The sequence below is a fragment of the Gadus morhua genome, chromosome 4 (genome assembly GCF_902167405.1).
Source record: "Gadus morhua chromosome 4, gadMor3.0, whole genome shotgun sequence".
NCBI lineage: Eukaryota > Metazoa > Chordata > Actinopteri > Gadiformes > Gadidae > Gadus > Gadus morhua.
The window spans coordinates 39,298,712-39,316,775 of NC_044051.1; the positions used below are offsets into that span (position 1 = coordinate 39,298,712).

Below are 18,064 nucleotides of genomic sequence, written 5' to 3' on the forward strand. Positions count from 1 at the left end.
CTTTCGTTCTATTATTCGTTCTTCTATTGTTCAGGTTCGATCTCGATGTTCCCGGTGTTCCTAACCCCAATCCCCCCCCCCGGGCAAGCTAGCGTCGTTCCCCCTGCTAGCTAGCCTATTCTCCCCACAAGCTAATTCCTGACATGATTAGCGACAGTGAGGACAGTATTTACCGCCGCTGACAAACAACAACGTCAACAATCGCAACAAGAACAACCCGGTTCTGTAGCCTGTCTGGGCAGCTGTCGGCAGGCGCTAGCAGAAATGCTAATTTGTGTGTGTGTGTCTTGTAGGTGTGTAGGTGTATGTGTGGTAGTGCTGTCACACTGGTATCGGAAAAGTGGAATTAAAGTATGCGTATTGCAGCTTTTCATAACTAGACTGTCACTTCTCATAATAGGCTACAGCGCACACATGCATGAACGCTGACATGCCCGCACACACATACAGACCTAGAGACACACACACGCACACACACACGCACGCACACAGACCTACTCGCACACATACAGTTCCACACGCACGCACACAGACCCACACGAACGCACCCAGGCCCACACACACAAGCACAAACACACACAAAGCATAACCTAATTTGGTGGATAGAGAACAGCATGTAATATTCCTCTCTCTCTCTCTCCATACCAAACCAAACAAGGACGTCTCATTTCAGGGAAAATAAAGCAAACTGTGGCCGCCATTTTGCCTTTTATTAGCACATTTTAATTAGACGACATGACTCAATTCTCTGCTCTTCTCTTCACTGTCTCTCTCTTTTTATTTTCCCTAATTTCTCCTCCTCATTTCTCTCCATTTTTCCTATCTCTAATTCTCACTTTTCATTTTATTTATTCTCCTTTTCCCTGCTGCTCTTCTCTTCCTCTCCTTGTCTTTTCCCTTTTTTATCTTTCTCCTCGTCCCTCCTCTTATCCCATCTTTTCCCCCTCTCTCTCTACTTGTACCTCTCTCCTCCTCTCCTCTTTTTCTCCCTCCTTCCTCCCCTCCCTCTCCTTCTCTCCTCTCCCTTCTCCCCCAGTGTGTGTGTGGTGGATATTTCAACCTGATCTCTTGGCAGTGAAATGTCAAACGCTTGATTAGCAAGGCAATTTCTCTCTCTCTCTCTCTCTCTCTCTCTCTCTCTCTCTCTCTCTCTCTCTCTCTCTCTCTCTCTCTCTCTCTCTCTCTCTCTCTCTCTCTCTCTCTCTCTCTCTCTCTCTCTCTCTCTCTCTCTCTCTCCCCCTCCCTCCCTCCCTCCCTCCCCCTATGTCCCCGCTGCCATTTGCACGTGTGGGGGAGAGGGAGGGAGGCGTTTGGGAGTGCACGATATCTCAGTTTCCCAGGTTATGAGTTTCATTTTCCCGTCTCTCATTCCGGCTTTTGATTGACAGGCCGCGTCACGGAGGAAAACTCCTGGAAGCGTCTCCTCCTTGGACTCCTTCGGACGCGTAGGGGATGGGGTCCAGGCCTTGCGAGCCGATAGCAGATACTCCTCACTGTTTGCCTTTTTTGGGCCTTCCTGTCGACACCTCCGGGCTAAAATGAATTGTGTTCAACAGGCAGGGGCATGATGGGAGTTTTGTTCCTTCTATCCGTATCGGGGACATTCAAGGCTCACTCCTCTTTATTGAATCGTTATTTTTCTTTCCCCACCATGTCCCCCGTGTCACTTCCTGTCAACCACACAATCAGGTGCGACCTGGCGAACTCCTCCTTGGTAGTCGCTGACTTCGCAAACCCTTCTGACACTTTAGCGACGTTCGAAAAAACAAAAAAAAACAAAACTTCAAATTAGAGCTCTTCTCTCGCTCCCGAGGGGGAAGTTGCGGTGAATGGCGAGTGATTGCCAGAGTCTGCCGCCATCTACCCCAGCACTGATTAGGGGCTTTTCGACGCAGCGCAACTCTCTCTCTCTCTCTCTCTCTCTCGCTCTCTCGCTCTCTCGCTCTCTCTCTCTCTCTCTCTCGCCCGCCTCGCCCCCCCCTCCCTCTTAACCCCCACTCGCCCCCCCGCTTTCAGCATCGCAAGTCGAGAGTCGAATCACCCGTGAAGAAGGCGTTCTGTCTAACGCTGAGGCTCATGAATGGCCGGTGATGAGCGGGGCGGGGGGGGGGGGGGGGGCCTCGAAGGATCGAGAGGGAGAGAGATGGAGGGGGGGGGCGTGCGCAGGTACTAGTCGTGGACATCATCATCGACTTTAAGCGTTGTCTCATCATCGTCTATTCATACCTGCCCTGGGTGCATTCATGTGCCAGTGTTCTGAAGGCAGGGCCGTGCAGGGCAGGTTTATTTACAGAGCAGCTCTGACCCTCGAGGCTGCTCATTATGCTCTGCCTAGGCAGGGATCTCTCAAGGGCAACCTTTACTTTAAAATACCTCTTTTTAAACATTTGTGACGAAACGGGAAGCCTGGAACTGGTTTGTTAACAGGGAATTGGTTCATCATACATTGCTGGGTACCCACAATGCAGTTGGAGGAACATGGATACAGAATTATAGTCGTAGACGATGGATTAACACGGCAATCGCGGGGTGTTGACGCAGACGAACCAAAACCTGCATCGCTGTCAGCCTGGCATGACCTGCCCCCGAAAAAGTAGCAACTGCTCTTCTCAGCAATCTTCTTTTCCCGGGTCGTTCGTTCTGTGATCCGTTTTCTCAAATGCAACCCCTTTTGCGCTCTTCCGCTCAGCATTTCTCAAAATAAACTGTTCATACGAACACTAAACGCTGACTGAAGTGAAGCACAAGATGCCACAGATTCATGAAGCAACTGTCAGTACTGCTCTGTTGTGTTGTCGACCCCGTTGCATTGTGGGAATCTCTTTGGGTTTGGGGTCAGAGCACAACTCGTACCGCACTCGTTTGGCAGCAAGCGGGTCACTGCAATTAGCGGGATGTCAAACCCCAAGGGATTCCCATAATGCAACAGGGTCGACAGTAGAGCGACATGTGGCTGAGGAGGCGGAGCCACTTCTACCCCCTGAGCCACATGTTGCTCGGTAACCGGAAGGTTGCTAGTTCGCTCCCTGGCTAGCCGAGTGTCGAGGTGTCCCTGAGCAAGACAACTCAACCTGACTGCTCCCGACCAGCTGGCTGTCGCCTTGCGTGGCTGACACCACCATCAGTGTGTGAATGTGTGCATGAATGGGTGAAAGTTAGGCAATATTGTTCAGCACTTTGAATTGCCCCTGGCTAGAAAAGCGCTGTGTAAATGCAGTCTATTTACCATTTAATTTACACGTGTTTTCAAAGATTGTGTTTATTTGTAACGAAGTACGAGGACTGTGGGGGTAAAGGGGTGTTTGATTCGTTCGTGTGGTATTGGGTCGGATCCCCAACGCAACAGCCTTGTTTCTTGCATTACACTTTTTAATTTCACTGTATACTACTTACATGTGTGCATGTGACAAACGAAACAATTGAATCTTGAATCAATAAATACAAAATGGCTGCCTTGCTAGCATACAGGTAAGAAAACCTTGAACTTGAACTTTCTTCTCCATTTGACTCAATAACGCGATGTTTAGCTCCTCCTCACTCGCGCTCCGAACCTCGGCAGTTTGTAAGCGAGGCTCCTTGACGTGGTAATTAAGCTAGGTGATTAGCTCGCATCTCTTCAGCTGCCGTGACCTCGATTCCCCCCCACCCCCCCCCCCCCCCCCCCCCCCCGCGGCTGATTGTGATTACCGATACGGGTGTGACTCGACGTCGGGGGGGTCGACCGCCGTCGTACGTACGCCGCGCGCAACCGTTATCTCGCCCCCCCCCCCTCTCTTCTCCAAAGTGATTTATTCATCGTTTCGAACAAAGGTTACACGGCGTGACTAAACGTGTTTTCTTATTTTTGTGCATATATTTTAAAATCTTCCGGTGGCGGCGCCGTGTTGCCCCCGTTGACTTTGCCTGGCGGCGGGCGGGCTCTGGCTGGCGATGCTCCAACACCATTTGTCGGCCCAGTGGAGCAGAGGACCGCCCGGATGGGGTTCGGATAAGCCCTCCACTTTAAACACCGCTCCTGTACACGCTGCTGAACTTAGTGTTAGGAGTATTATTGGTAGTATTATTGTTACCATTGTTTTATTCATTTTTTAAGGATCCCGTAGTCTCTCTCTCTCTCTCTCGTTCTCGTTCTCGTTCTCGTTCTCTCTCGTTCTCGTTCTCTGTTACAAATCTCTCTTTCTCTTTTCTTCTCTTTTCTCGTCTCTCTCTCGTTCTCTCTCTCTCGTTCTCTCTGTTCCAAATCTCTTTTTCGCTCGCTCGCTCTCTCTCTCGCTCGCTCGCTCGCTCGCTCTCTTCCCCCCCCCCCCCCCCCCGACACACAGACCCACTCTCACACACACCCCAGCTCCCACTCTGACCCCTGCTTCGCCGTCACACCGCCCATTAGCTCCTAATGGACCGAAACGGTCGGGGCCCAGAATCTGATCTGTGTGCGTCTGCTCCTGCCTGGTGGGAGACCGGGGGGTGAGGCAAGGGTGTGGGGGAGGGAGGGAGTGGGGTTGAGGAGGGGTGAGGGAATCGGGCAGGCAGCGACTCTGCACTCTGACCCCCATATCTGGCCCCTCTCTGGCCGCCACAGGGACAGAGGAACGGGGTTCGGCTGCTGGAGGAGAGTGTTGTTGTGTATGGTGATGTTGTTTACCGCGGCCGCTCCTGCTTTTGTGGACGCTGGGCTTCGCCTCGTGAAGGGGAAGCTTCAGACGACTCATGATACGATATTAACCGGAGTTCTTGAGTGCCGTTATCTTTAACTTAACTATATTTTAGTTTAGTAACTAACCAGGTACCTTCACTAACTTACCGGTCAAAGTTGAGGCAGAAACTGATAAACAAATCGCTTCCAAACAGCTAGCCCCGAATTTCGGCTTTCCGTTCCTAGAAAGTAATGACTTTTCCAAAAGTACGATAAAAAAGCAATGTCCCTCCGAAAGATAACCGTTTTCACAAAGTCGTCACGCCGTCGCCGACTCCGTTAATCACACGCCCGTCAACGTATCGGAGCCGTGTCTGTTTTTCTCACGTAGGACATCGGAAACTACCGTGTTCCCGTTGGTGTCTCTGTCACGTCAGCCCGACGTTTCCGTGTTCATGCTGGGTTGTTTTCTGGGCTTTTATCCCGCCGGGCAATTACTGTAACGCTGACGGGCTGCTGTTTCTCTTATCGCTACACACACCGGGGCGAAGCACTACAAGGGGATTTGTTCTGTTGTCGCTCTTTGTCGTATAATAACGACGCGTTGTGAGTTCCGATGAATTCACAATTTTTTGTTTTTCTTTGTCGGTAGATTAATGCAGTGTATTCGATGAGCTGTGCAAAAATGTAATACAAACTCTGTTAGTAATAGCAAGCTACCGCTACTTCCTTGGCAGGCCTCAATGCGAGTGAGGTCTAGCGTTACATTAACGACAAACAAATATATTACCCAGCATGCATCACCAAACAGAAGGAATGACTGAGATGAGGGGAAAAAAATCTAAACATTGTTGCTTCGATTGCCTCTGGAAGAGGTAACGTGAAGAAACACGCATCCGCCTCCATATATCTCTATCTGTCTTGTGCGTGTTTATTTAAGATCAAAATGTGGGAGGTGCTAACCCCGCCCCTTTTAACGACATCGCCTTTCAGTCAAGTCTCACCTCTTGAGCACACTGGGCGACAAGAGCCACAACTCATCATGGCACTTTGACGGAAGAGAGATTTGTGATCTCTCTCTCTCTCTCCATCTCTCTCTCCCCACTTTGCACTGGTGGTGAACAGAAAGATGTACAACGGCCCGATGTCTCGAAAGAGTGAAGTTAAGAAGCGAGAGGAGAGGGGAGACTGGGAGGAAGAAAGGGGGGAGAGGTAGGAGCCAGTTTTGACTCTGTTTTGACTACATGAGGGAGGGGGGGGGGAGAGGGGTAGCAGTAGTTGATGGCCTATTTCGAGAAGAGGGAAAAGGAGGAGAGTCACAGGTGAAAGAGGAGCACCAACCTGGCTTAGAGTTAATCATCCCGCTAGTGTGTGTGTGTGTGTGTGTGTGTGTGTGTGTGTGTGTGTGTGTGTGTGTGTGTGTGTGTGTGTGTGTGTGTGCGTGTGAGAGATGTTCTGTTGGTGTGTGTGCTACATGTTCTGGTGGTGTAATGTGTGATGTTCTTGTGTGTACGTTTGTGTGTGCGGTGATTTTTCTTTTGAGTGCGTCTGTTGTGAGGTTCCGGTGTGTGTGATCTGGTGTGTGATGTTTCGGTGGTGTGTGTGTTGTGTGGTTCTGGTGTGTGTGTGTGTGGTGATCATGTGTGCGTGATGTCTTGGAGGTTGTGTGTGATGTTCTTGTGTGTATGTGGTGATGTTCTTGTGTGTGTGTGTGTGTGTGTGTGTGTGTGTGTGTGTGTGTGATGTTTCGGTGGTGTGTGTGTTGTGATGTTTCGGTGGTGTGTGTTGTGATGTGCTGGTGTGTGTTGTGATGTGCTTGTGTGTGTTGCGATGTTCTTGTGTGTTTTTGTGATGTTCCTATGGTGTCTACATGAGCAGGAACAAGGGCGGGGGTTCTCTGGGCGAGGAAATGATGGACGAGCGAGGGGTTTGCCTGAGAAATACAAATCCTCCTGGAGCCTATTCATCGCTCTCTCTCTCTACCTCTCTACATCTCTACATCTCTACCTCTCTCTCTCTACCTCTCTCTCTCTCTCTCTCTCTCTCTCTCTCTCTCTCTCTCTCTCTCTCTCTCTCTCTCTCTCTCTCTCTCTCTCTCTCTCTCTCTCTCTCTCTCTCTCTCTCTCTCTCTCTCTCTCTCTCTCTCTCTCTCTCTCTCTCTCTTGCTCTCTGTTACCTTTCCTTCTGTCTCTGACTTCATATCCTCCCTCCCTCCCTCCCTCCCTTCTCCCCTCCCACCTCGATCTCATTCTCTCTCGGCCTTCGGGCGTGCGTGATTTATGAACAGTTTACTCTCTCTCTTTATGAGCGTGCATAAATAATAATAATGCGGGCTGTCGCCGCACACAGGGTGCCGCAATATCGTGTGTGTGTGTGTGTGTGTGTGTGTGTGGAGGGACACACATGCGGTTTTATTACCATTGTGCAAGGAAGCCCATGGTGGGGGCCCTATGTGCACACACACACACACACACACACACACACACACACACACACACACACACACACACACACACACACACACACACACACACACACACACACACACACACACACACACACCAACATGTTATGCATGCTGCTCGTGTAGATGTTCTACATAGTATCTTGAGATGGAAGGACTACATGAACGTGTTTACGGCGCCATGAGGGGTCCGGTCGTGGTGCGGTAGGTTGCAACGAGGCAGTGTTGACTCTGAACGTCCCCCATGTAGATGAGCAAGAGTGACGGGGGTCCAAAGTCCGGCTGACTTATGGCGTCTGTGTGTGCTCTCATGGCTCTGAAGTGTGTGTGTCTGTGTGTGTGTGGACTTGTATGTGTAGGTGTGCTGACCTGTGTGTGTGTGTGTGTGTGTTTGGACTTGTATGTGTAGGTTTGCTGCTGTGTGTGTGTGTGTTTGGACTCGTTTGTGTAGGTTTGCTGCTGTGTGTGTGTGTTTGTGTGCGTAGGTGTGCAGACCTGTGTGTGTGTGTGTGTGTGTGTGTGTGTGTGTGTAGGGTTGTTGTGGGCGCTAATCCCCTCCCCATCTGGCGCCGTGGGAGCGTGTGTTTAGCGACCCTCTCAGCCGTAATCCCGCCAATTTCCACCCGTCTTACACAACCCATGGGGCTGCCATGGCGACCACGGGGAGGGGGGGGGGGCTTGTAGTCTGTGTGTGTGTGTGTCTGTGTGTTGTGATACATGTGTATGAGCGTGCCTTCACCTCTTCACGGTGCAGCTATTTTTGGATGCTTGCGTTTCTTCTGAGCCGACGCGTCTCATCTACTGGAGGAGCTGATCCTGTGTTGACTCAATCCCTGTGTGTGTTTGGGCAGGTGTGTGTGTCCCAAGTGTGTGTGTGTGTGTGTGTGTGTGCTCAGGAGACGGCGTATAAACAGTGCGTTTGCTTGTCAAGTGTATTCTTGTGCGTCCTTAGAGTGTTTGTTGTTTTGTGTGTGTGTGCTTGTCAAGTGTAAATGTGCGTGTCTCAAGTTTGGCTGTGTGCGTGGAAATTCGTTGTTTTTATGTGTGTGTGTGTGTGTGGTTGTCAAGTGCACGTGTGTGGGTCCCAAGTGTGTGTGTGTGTGTTTGTCAAGTGTATTTGTCTAAAGTGTGTGTGTGTGTGCGTTCTTGTCAAGTGTATGTTATGCGTCTCTCAAGTGTGGCTATGAGTCAGGGGGGGGTTCGCGTTAACTTAAAGTCCCTATGCTGCCCTGAGTGTGTGTGTCCGTTCTTGTGCGTGTGTCCGTGTTTGTGTGTGTGTGTGTGTGTGTGTGTGTGTGCGTTCTTGTCATGTGTATGTGTGAGTCTCTCAAGTGTCCCTATGCTGCCGTGAGTGTGTGTGTCTGTGTGTGTGTGTGTGTGTGTGCCCCTATTTCTATGTAAAATAGTATCTGTACAAATCCAGTTTCCCCCACAGGGAGCTGCGTGCGTGACATAGCTGAGATCTCTGGGGGGTCGTGACTCATCACCACACACACCGACACCGCCGTCGCCCGGTCGATCTTTGGACCCCCTCCCGATGGTTCAGCAGTCAAAGACGTCTGGGACTCTGAGGATAGGACGTTTTGTTGTGCGTCTAGACTTTGTGTTGTGTTATGAGCGCGCCGTTGTATCAGAATTGCAGCAACGCAACAGGTGTTGTGGGACTGGGGTGGTGTGTGTGTGTGTGTGTGTGTGCGTGTGTGTGGAGGCCCATTGGGCATGATGTATATATATATGTATGTATGCATGTGCTCAGTCTTTGTATGTATGTATGCTTGTAGATGTATGTGGTAACATGAGTGTGTGTCCTATATATATTTGCTGCACCTTTTAAGGATGTTTGTGCATGCAAGGGAGATGCATGCACATGGATGAGGGAGGGAGAGGGGGAGGGACAGGGAGAGGGAATGAGGGAGGGGGGGGGGAGGGTGGGTGGGAGAGACCAGTGTCTCACACCTGGATGGTGGGTGAATGACAATGGGCTGATTAGAGGGAGGAAATGAGACTGCAAGGGGTGTGTGTGTGTGTGTGTGTGTGTGTGTGTGTGTGTGTGTGTGTGTGTGTGTGTGTGTGTGTGTGTGTGTGTGTGTGTGTGTGTGTGTGTGTGTGTGTGTGTGTGTGTGTGTGTGTGTTAGTGCTCTGATACCTTGAGGTTCTGGGTTGAAGTCGCTTCACGCCAAACCGTCCTCTGGTAGTGTGAGTTTGTGTTTAAGATTGTGTGTGTGTGTGTATGCGGAAACACCGAACTTTCTTAACAAAAAAACTATTTTTTTCCACGTCATCTTACACCAAACCTGTGTGTCCATGTCCACACGTGAGTGTGTTTTCCCGCATGAGTGTGTGTGAGTGAGTGTGTGGGTGTGGTCTCGCACCATTGTGTCGTTGCATACCACTCATAGCTGCAGTGAAACTCGCTCTGCGATACTTATTGGTTACTCTAGTGATACTAATGGGGCCACGTCATACCACCGCTCCCTCCGTGGTATTCTATCGACGACGATCTCTGCTCCCCAGTGACCACATCCACCGCCCATTCATTTATCTCCACGCACGCTCGGACTGTGATGCTGTAGGATACAAATCTTCGGACAATTGGCTGTGTGACTCATACACACACACATTGCCATACACGTGCCTATTCACACACCTATGCACACACACAAGAACACACGCCCACATGTAAGGGTGGATTACTGTTTCGTGAGTCCTTTTGTTGTTTGTGTGTACGGGTGTCTTCCACATGTGTTTTTTTCCCGTGCGTGTCTTGTGTGACTGCCTTGTACCTAAATGTTGGCGTATGTGTTGTATTTTGTGAACAGCAAAAGTAAAAAGTGCAATCTCCGGTATATAAACATTAGAAAACTGACAGAAATGTCTAAATAAAAATGCTAAGGTTCAGACGATTGATTTGATCTCAGCCATGATTTTAGTCTTGATTTAAAACCAGTATAATTTGAACGTGGTCTGACACTGATAGGAGTAGACATCCAAGTGTTTGTTGCTCTGAAAAGTCCTCCAAATTCAGACGCACCTGTGCTGCACAACACGGGTGCATCTGCTGGAGGTGTCTGTGTGTGTGTGTGTGTGTGTGTGTGTGTGTGTGTCTGTGTTTGTATGTGTGTCTGTGTGTGGTATTGCACATGCATGATTGCGTAGGGGTCGATTTGTGCATGTATGCGTGCACGGTTTTGTGTTTTATATTGTGTGTGTGTGTGGGTCTATCTCTGTGTCTTCGTGTGTGTGTGTGTGTGTCTTTGTGTGTGTGGTATTGGACATGCATGAGTGTGTATGGTTGGATTCTGGCATGTGTGTCTGTGTGTGTGTGTGTGGGTGTGTTTTGTATTGTGTGTGTGTGTGTGTGTGTGTGTGTGTGTGTATTGCGCGTGCATTATGCTAACGAGGGGTCATGTTATTCACTGGTGCTGGCCGCGGCAGCTCCCCGGGCCTGAAATCAACGGTCCCCCTCTCCGACGCACCGGGGACGAATCACAAGCCAATTTGATCCCCCTGCATACTAATCACAAAGAGAGGGTACGAAACAATCTCCCCTAAATACCGTTTGTGTGTGTGTGTGTGTTTGTCATGTGTGACCGGTGTGTGTGTGTGTGTGTGTGTGCGCGTGTTCGTCGGGTGTGACTGTTGCATGTTTGTGTGTGTGTGTGTTTTTCGAGTGTGACCGCTGTGTGTGTGTGTGTGTGTGTGTGTGTGTGCGTCAATCCTGATCGAAAACGTCCCGTCGTAATAATTCGGCGGGTTCCAATTTCAAACCTCCCATTTTGATCGCGTTTATTTTTTTCTTGCCTTGATATGAAATGAATTGCACGTCGTTCCTACCTGGTTGTCTCTTCTGTATAATCCATCATTATTATCTATAATCACGAGTCGCGGCGGCCGTATCTGTGTTTTGGTTCCTGTTCGCCAAACTGACAGTGTTATTAGACTTTAGAGATGTCGGTTTCACAGCACAACGATTTTGGAAAGTAAAATAATCACATAATTTCCGGTTCATTCCATTATTTAGTTTTGTTAGGCACTTTTTCATTATATTTTTAACTCTGGAGGCTGATTGCAAAAGAGTGGGATGAGTTCTAAATCTAAAATCTGTTGCTCAACTGCAATAACTGCTTCTTCTGAGATCGCCAATTTTGGCTGAAAAACGGAACTCGACGGAAACGATGACCAAGCGTTTTTCCCGCCCTGGCAGATTTAGCTCTTTCTCGTCGTGATGACTGCTGCAGTGTGAAAACTTTAGCAATCAACACTCTATGTACACAAACACATATAGCCCCCGCTGTGAAGTATTGGCACCGTGCTAACTAGCTAGCCTCGGCACTGACTCCAACCGCAGACTTGGATAAAAGGGAGTGTAGCCTAGCAACAATAATATCGGTGTTGCGTTATTGATCCACTTATAGACCGAAAAAAGATCATTCCCCTCGAAGGGCTGAAATGTTGAAACCTCAAATTAACTGTTTTTGTCTTTTTTTCTTCTGCTGTCTCTCAGTTTGGATTTTCCTAGGGCTTGATATATTTTTCAGCTAGCTTGCGTTCGGTCCAGCACTGTTTATCAAACCAAGCATGACCCCTAAAGCCTCTCTTACTTTTAATATTTTGGTAGACCCACATCTCTTTTACACTTTTAAGTTATTCCGAGTGTAAAGTCAAAATGAAAAAAAAAAAGTCCGTATTTTTACCAGCATTTCTTTGTGTTTCTTCGGTTTGATATTAATATTGATACTGATTCTCGCGGTACACGGGCTATGGCCACACACACACACGCCTCAGGCTTCCTATAGTCTCGCTCTGCCAGACATCTGGGACTGTATCGGCAGAACATTCGAGGGATAAAATCATCAGCGTAATTATCTTTTAAAGATCCCCCATTAGCATTTCCTGATGCTATCGCTAACTCTCTCACCTCACTTGCTCCCCTGTCAGCGGGAGGTGTGAACACACACACACACACACACACACACACACACACACACACACACACACACACACACACACACACACACCCTCCCCCCATTCTTGTGTAGGTTACTTCATTAACTTGTGAATCTGTGGTGCTAGTGAGCATGTATCAAGTCTTTTTTTTTTGTATGTGGATGCGTGGGCATGTGTTAATTGCTGTCCTAAAGGGATGGTTTGTATAACGTGCTTTATGCGCCCGAGTGCAAACATGCCTATGTGTGTGCATGCGTCTGTACACAGACAGAGATGTGTGTGTGTGTGTGTGTGCGCGCACATCATGACAGGCAGGGTGTGTGTGCGCACATCATGACAGGCAGGGTGTGTGTGCGCACATCATGACAGGCAGGGTGTGTGTGTGTGTGTGTGTGTGTGTGTGTGTGCACATCATGACAGGTTGTCGTGTGTGTGTGTGCACATTGTGACTGCTTGCCATGTGTGTGTTTGTGCGCACATCATGACAGGCGGCCTTGTGTGTGTGTGTGTGTGTGTGGTATAAGTAACCCCCCCCACCCCAGCCCTGTCCTCCGTGTGTTTTTCATATGAAACCGCGCGGCGGCTGCGGCGGCGCTGTAAGATGGATTCAGTTCATTTCAGCGGTGAGCTGCTGGAAGCTAGCGCCGAGCCAACGGCGCTTTAATAACACGCCGGCGCGCGGGAACCGCCAATCTAATCACGGACAGGCGATGATGAGCAGCGCTGCTGCTGCTGCCACACACACAAGGGCGCTCTCCTCCCAGGACACACACTGGTTTATTTGTGTGTGTTGGCGTGTTTGTGCGTGTATGTGTGAGTTTGTGTGTGAGGTCTTTTATTCAAGTGTGTGCGTGTGAAAGGTTGTGAGTGTTTATGTTGGTCTAAATTTGTGTGTGTCTGTGTATACATGGGTGTGTGGGCGTGTGTGTGTGTGCACTTTATTGGCGTTTATGTGCGTTTGTGTGTGTTCTGTGCGTTTGTGTAGGTTTGCCAACAGTTCTGTTGGCGCTTCTGTTGTGATTGATCCAGTCTTGACCGACTCGAATGTCGTTGCCCTGGAGTGTGTGTGTGTGTGTGTGTGTGTGTGTGTGTGTGTGTGTGTGTGTGTGTGTGTGTGTGTGTGTGTGTGTGTGTGTGTGTGTGTGTGTGTGTGTGTGTGTGTGTGTGTGTGTGTGTGTGTGTGTACGTTCTTGGAAGATGAGTTCTGGGAATTAAAGTGATGAAGTCGGAGAGGAAATGGAGAGAAAACATGAGCACACAAACAAGCCCGTCGGACGACAAACGCACACAGTGTGGTTCTAGGGGTTGTACTACCGGGCCGAGTCGTGTTTTATTTCCTCCCGCTCCTCCCCCTCGTCGTCTTCAGTCTGAATCCCCCGTTCCGTTCTCCCGTTAAACGGTCATTTCCTTCCCCAGAAGCGCTGTAATAACGCACACACACACACACACACACACACACACACACACACACACACACACACACGCGCGCGCACACACCTGTCCCATCCGTCCGCTGTCTTGCGCCTTCTTAAATTCTAATTGTTTGTTGACTTCTCGCCTCAGTCCCTCCCCCGTCCTCACCCCTTCCTCCCCCCCCCCCCCCCCCCTGTCGGACCGGCGTGTCATTGTGTTTGACAGCTCCTCATCGTCCTGTCGCATCTCATTTGACCGTGGCTTTCGTTCCTACATACACCTGGTGTATGTGACTGTGTGTGTGTGTGCGTGTGGACAAGTGTGTGGGTGTTTGTGTGTGTGCGTGTGGACAAGTGTGTGTGTGCGTACGGGCATGTGTGTGTGTGTGTGTGTGTGTGTGTGTGTGTGTGTGCGTGTGTGTGTCGGGACCCAGCCATAAATCTTGTCTTGTGACCGTTGTGGGGTCCGCTTGTTGTCTTTCGCGTCGGGTCGTGTTGGGGGAAGTCGGCCAGGTTTCGGGTTCTGGTTTTGCCGGTTCCCAGGGTAAGGGGAGAGGAGAGAATGGACAGGCAAAACAAGATGAAACTGAGATGGTAGAGGTGTCGCAGAGAGGTGAACCTCCAGAGAAAGTGCTGGTATTCATTCATAAAGTCTGTCAGGCTCTCCGTCACAAAGCCTTGGTTTCCTTGGCTTGAGGTTTGACTGACCCTCTCATTATCCAATGGACGCTCTTTTGAGTAAGCCATCTTGTTCACCTTCTTCTTCTGTGGGAGCAAAATGGCACCTGACTGAAGGATTAGCTACTGCTTATCTTCATTAAAACACCTCTTTATATTCACAGAGAATAAGGGGATGGAAACAAGCAGAAATTCAATCTTTGCTGATTTTTTTTTTATCTTGATGAGACATCTTGTTGTTTTACACATTGGGTGTTTCACAGGGGATGGAATCATGCATAAAATATTTGTTTGCACATTTTTTGAAAATGTTAATTTGCGATTACTTTGTAAACACACCTAATGTCTAACATTGAGTATGGTGCATAGTAGTGTAGTGACTCCCAGAAAAAAGTTATGGGTTCGATTTCCACATAATTAATTTATTGCAAGATGTCTACGGTCGAGTAGAAGACGCGGGTCCTCTAGTACTTGAAATTAAAATTGATTACATGTTTTAGTCATTAATCAAGTCCAATGTGTCAAGATGAGTTGCTTATAACTTTGAAAATGCATGTGCTTTTTGTCGTCCTTCAATTATACAATCAATACTTTCAGTACTTTAACTTGTCACTTTAGGCCATAGTTAATTTCTAAATGAGTCATAATTTATTCATTTATTCATTGATCCATTGATTCATGGACCGATGGTTAAACGGACCTGAAGCATTCATCAACAATGTTAATCCACACTGCAGCTCTGTTAGACTTGATTAGGACCTGAGTGATCTGATTGGAGCGGACCATTAACCTATTGGGGCTCGCTCTCACTCACACACACTCACTCAAACTCAGTCACTGAGTCACTCACTCATTCTCTCACACTCATTCACTCATTCTCTCAGGCTCGGCTTTTGTAAAATCAAAAGTTTGTGTGTGCATTGGCCGGGAATCGAACCCGGGCCTCCCGCGTGGCAGGCGAGAATTCTACCACTGAACCACCAATGCTTACATGCTCTGACAGGCCCCCTCAAAATACCGGTGTGTTGCTGTGGCTCCTCTCACTCGCTCACTCACTCAGTCTCTCACGCACACTCAGTCACTCATTCACTCAAACTCAGTCAGTCACTCATTCACTCAAACTCAGTCACTCACTCATTCACTCAAACTCAGTCACTCACTCATTCACACACACTCATTCTTTCACACACACTCACTCACGCTATCACACACACTCACCCACTCACTCATGCACTCAGTCTCTCATACACAGTCCTCACTCACTCACTCACTCACTCACTCACTCACTCACTCACTCACTCACTCACTAATTCTCTCACTCACTCACACATAAACCAACCCACACCACAGGTCTTCTCCTCTGTTGGGTGGGGGCACCGTGTGTAGAAGCTCCCCTGGCTGCCTGTGTATTTCTCGGTCCTGTACGGGCCTAAGTGCTTGTTATTGTCTTGCATAAGCGGTGTGTATGTTTGTGCTGCCGGCATAACCAAGCCCACCGCCCACACCCACCCGCACAATCCACCCCCCCCCCCCCCACCCAGATTGTCTTTGTTGAGTGTATTTGCACACGGAGATGGAAAAAGCATCCAGGGCACTTTCTTGACTGTGTGTGTGTGTGTGTGTGTGTGTGTGTGTGTGTGTGTGTGTGTGTGTGTGTGTGTGTGTGTGTGTGTGTGTGTGTGTGTGTGTGTGTGTGTGTGTGTGTGTGTGTGTGTCTCCTCTTCCTCTTCCTCCCCAGCTGGTGGCTGTGTTTGAGGAGGAACCGCGAGGCAGGGCGTCCAGTCCCGAAGGCAGCGTCTCCTCCAATGGGCACGCTAGTCCCGCCCCGTTCCTGGAGCCCCTCCAATACAACTCGCACTTCATGCCGCAGCAGCCAATCAGAGCGGAGATCGAGGTCAACGAAGCCGTGCTCAAAAGCAGTAAGTGTCATCCGATGAAAACCAACCATTTCCTCCCGTTCAGATTTTTTGATTGTCTTTGTTTATTGGTTACTCTCTATTCATTATACATTCCATAATAAGTCCTTAAAGATTTAGAGGAATTTCCACTCAACGACAATAATTAAAAAAAAAAGGCAAAGAATACTTCCCTCTCCCACACTTCCATAAGCCCCTCCCACAAAACGGTGATGTCCAATCATGTGCTGATCTGCATAGTTGGGCAGAGAAGGACAGCAAACCAGGAAAACACAAATCAAGCCCTGATTGAGTGTTTTATTGCCGGCAGGTTGAAACGGCCTGATCTAGTCTTAAGGCCCTCATGTTTTGAACCATTTCATCCTTTTGACTTCATTATTTTACAGAAAATATTGCCTACTGCTCCTTTAATGTTGATATAAAGTTACCAGAGCCTGTGGGGATTTTTTGAATTTGCCTTTAGCATTTGTATAAAGTATTGAATATTCAAAAACAATATTTGGATGACTCGAGCTGTAAGCAGCAGATGCTTGGTGCTCCGAATGCGTTGACTTATCAATGAATGAGCTCATGTTTAGCCATTTAGGGGACACTTCTGTCCAAAGCCACCTCCAGGGAATTCAGTGTCATTTCACTGAGGATATTGTAGGGGTAATCAAGTAGCTTTTGGACTTGTGTGGAACTGGGTGGCATGTGGCTCAGGAGATAGAGCGGGTTGGCTGTAACCTAGAAGGTTGCTAGTTCGATCCCCGGCTCCTCCTAGCTCGAGTGTCGAGGTGTCCCTGAGCGAGACACCTGCTGACGAGCTGGCTGTCGCCTTGTATAGTTGACACTGCCGTCGTGTGTGAATGTGAACACGAATGGGTGATTGTTAGGCAGTATTGTAAAGCGCCTTTAGTGGCCACCGTTTATGAAACTCCATTTACCAGTCCGTTTAAGTGACCTGCCATTGTTGGACCTTAATCGTTTGCACACTGAGCTAATCTTAAAAAATAGATCCAGGGAGCAGGTTTGAAAACGTCTGCACGTGGATGTAGGTGTTTCCGTACATACATCTGGTAAAACACCTGCAGAATTAATATCCAATCAACACTCCCTGTATTCTACTGGTGAAACAGAAAACGTGGTGTGAAAGAGGGGTATTCTGGGTAAGCACAATTTATGAAAATAAATTCCACTGAATGGTAATTTGTTAACCGGCTATTTTTGAAGTCACACAACATTTTTTTTTTACTGAAGTTTCCCAAAGTTCTGAAGTTACCTTGTTAAGGCGCCGGAAACTCTTAACAATGCAACACGTCTCATAGTTTCTGTGTGTGTGTCTGTTCGGTGTGCGTGTGTGCGTGTGTGTCCATTTGTGTTGATGTGTGTGTGTGTGTCTGTGTATGTGTGCGTCTCTCTCTCTGCAGCTTGTTCTCATTATTTTTTTCACAGTATATCTTTACTCTCCCTTCTGCTTTTGGCATTCTCTCGCTTGATCTTTCTCTATTGCTCGCTCTCTCGCTCTCTCTCTTTCTCTGTCTGTCTGTCTGTCTGTCTGTCTGTCTGTCTGTCTGTCTGTCTGTCTGTCTGTCTCTCTCGCGCCCTCGATCTCCCACTCTCCTTTCTTCTCTCCTTCCAAGAGTTCATATTCAGATCATGAGTTGCTTCTGGGATGACAAAGCCTCTTTTGTCTACGGAGTTCAACATTGACTCGTATACAGTCAGGGACGTTACAGTCTGGCGAGGGATCTGTCTGTCCGTCCGTCTGTCTGTCTGTCTGTCTGTCCGTCCGTCTGTCCGTCCGTCCTACTGTATCAGTTGCATCAGTAAGCTGGGGAATAGCTCCTATACATTTACATACGCATACACACATATGGACAAACACACACATATGCAGCCAGACACACAAACACGCACCGACACACAGACAGACACACACACCGCTCAGGCACTCATGCACACACACGCACGCATGTACGCACGCACGCGCACGCACACACAGACAAACACCAGCCCCTACCCCCCTTGCCTT

General features: G+C 48.7%; 1 protein-coding gene and 1 non-coding gene across 2 annotated transcripts in view; one reads left to right on the forward strand and one right to left on the reverse strand.

Annotated features, from left to right (window-relative positions):
- Positions 1–18,064, forward strand: part of pard3ba (par-3 family cell polarity regulator beta a) — an 88,674-nt gene that overhangs the window by 12,261 nt on the left and 58,349 nt on the right. The window contains exon 3 of the mRNA XM_030354786.1: positions 15,873–16,053. Coding sequence (XP_030210646.1) covers positions 15,873–16,053 — 181 coding nt within the window. The remainder of the gene's footprint in view (positions 1–15,872; positions 16,054–18,064) is intronic.
- Positions 15,051–15,121, reverse strand: trnag-gcc (transfer RNA glycine (anticodon GCC)). The gene has a single exon. It is a non-coding gene; the product is annotated as a tRNA-Gly (tRNA).